Genomic DNA, 2,036 nt, shown 5'->3' on the forward strand with positions numbered 1-2,036 from the left:
TAACCTCCTAACATATACCTTAGCAGACACACCAACATTGCCACACGTGTTATGGTAGCATGGAACGTGGCAACCAGAGATAAAATCTGTATATATCCAGTAACCACTGAGTTTGTCAATGGCTATCAAAGCTCCTCTTCTCATGGAAAAGCTCCTATAGCTGTTTGTGCTTGTCAATGGCTCCTATTCCACTGAGTTTGTCAATGGCTATCAAGATAAAATTATATATATATATGTTTGTGCTTGTGATCGGTGCCGATGGGAAGATTATGCTTAAAAATTACGATAGGCTCATCTCCAAGTATGGAGTTTTAGCATGGGAAGCATTCCCGTTCTCTAAGGAGCAACTGGATTTATTGCCAGAGAAGGCAAAGGCCGCACAAACACTGGAATCTCTTCTTGTTGCTGGGGACCTCGATTATGTCATTGGGAAAGAAGGCTTGAAGGTAATGAATTGAGCATATAGTGAATCCACAGCTTGGTATTGTCAATGGCTAAGCCCTCATCATTGTGTTTGACAGGTTCCAGTGAAGGAGCTTGTTGGCAAGACCATCCTCTTCTTCTTTGCAATGAGTGATTCGTTTCATTGCCAGAAATTTCTTCCCAAGCTGATCGAGGCATATCACAAGATCAAGCGCATGGACAGTGCTTTCGAGGTGATCTTCGTCCCTATGGGCTATATGGATTCGGGTGCTTTTGAGTTCTTCTTACGCATGCCTTGGTTGGCGGTGCCGGTGGATGATGACAGAATAGGATCTTTGGAGAACACTTTAGAAGCTCATTACGTCAACACCCTGGTTGTCATTGGTCCTACAGGTCAAACGATCACAAAGAACGCCGCAACTTCGTTGAAGATGTATGGAGCCGATGCCTACCCGTTCAGTGAAGAGAGGATCAAGGAGGTAGAGATGGCACAAACATTGGAATCTCTTCTTGTTGCTGGGGACCTTGATTATGTAATTGGGAAAGAAGGGTTGAAGGTAATGAATTGATCATATAGTGAATCCACAGATGGGCATTGTCGATGGCTTAATCTCTCATCATTGTGCTTCACAGGTTCCGGTGAAGGACCTTGTTGGCAAGACCATCCTCCTCTTCTTCTCGATTCGCAGGTCCGGTACATGTCGTGGATTTCTTACCCATCTGATCGAGGAATATCACAAGATCAAGCACATGGATAGTGCTTTCGAGGTGGTCAACATCTCGATGGACAAGGATCAGGATTCCTTTGAGGAGTTCTTCTCCGGCATGCCTTGGTTGTCGCTGCCATTCGGCGATGAGAGGAAGAAATCTTTGAAACGTACTTTCCAAGCCGATATCATCTACCCCTCCCTGGTTGCCATTGGTCCTACAGGTCGAACTAGCACAAGGAACGCCATGCATTCGTTGGCGACCCATGGAGCCGATGCCTACCCGTTCAGCGAAGAGAGGATCAAGGAGTTGGACCAGAAGATAGACGAGATGGCAAAAGGATGGCCTGAGAAGAGGAAGCATGAGCAACACAAGCATGGGAAGTTGGAGTGGAGCTGCCTCCATGGCCTGTATATGTGTCGTGACTGCCACAAGATTGGAAGTGGATGGTGCTACTTGTGCTCCATGTGCAGTTTCGGTCTCCACCCCAAATGTGCACCGAAGGAGGAGAAGAAGGAGGAGGAAGAACATGATGAAGGATCTGAGTGTGATGGAGAGGTTTACAACGATTTCGAAGATTCTGAAGATTTCGAAGATTCTGAATAAGAATAAGAATATGTAATGCAATGGTGTTTGTGTTTTGATGGGAAGAGCTTTAGATCGATGCAATGAAAGTAGCCGCATTATGATCGTCTGCAACTCGCAACATTTTTTGTTGACGAAAATCTTTTCTTATTTGCTCCATATGATCAATCAAGCTTCATAATAACAACACCAATTCAACAAACATATTTGAGCCACAAAGACCAAAGAATAAAAATATATCTTTGTTGTGAGCTATTATTTTCGGTCTTCAATTTGTAAACTTATTTATTCTTCAGTGCTTTATTCTCTTTAGACAACTT

At 44.0% G+C, this 2,036-nt stretch overlaps 1 protein-coding gene across 1 annotated transcript; it reads left to right on the top strand.

The window, feature by feature from the left end:
• Positions 1-269: 269 nt before the first annotated feature.
• LOC135666476 (probable nucleoredoxin 1-1) lies at positions 270-1,737 on the top strand. Its single transcript, XM_065178046.1, has 3 exons — positions 270-446; positions 522-980; positions 1,057-1,737. Exons 1-3 carry the CDS (start codon positions 270-272, stop codon positions 1,735-1,737), a joined length of 1,317 nt encoding a protein of 438 aa, XP_065034118.1.
• Positions 1,738-2,036: the final 299 nt, after the last annotated feature.

Source organism: Musa acuminata, unplaced genomic scaffold (assembly GCF_036884655.1).
Source record: "Musa acuminata AAA Group cultivar baxijiao unplaced genomic scaffold, Cavendish_Baxijiao_AAA HiC_scaffold_1104, whole genome shotgun sequence".
In the NCBI taxonomy this organism is placed as follows: Eukaryota; Viridiplantae; Streptophyta; class Magnoliopsida; order Zingiberales; family Musaceae; genus Musa; species Musa acuminata.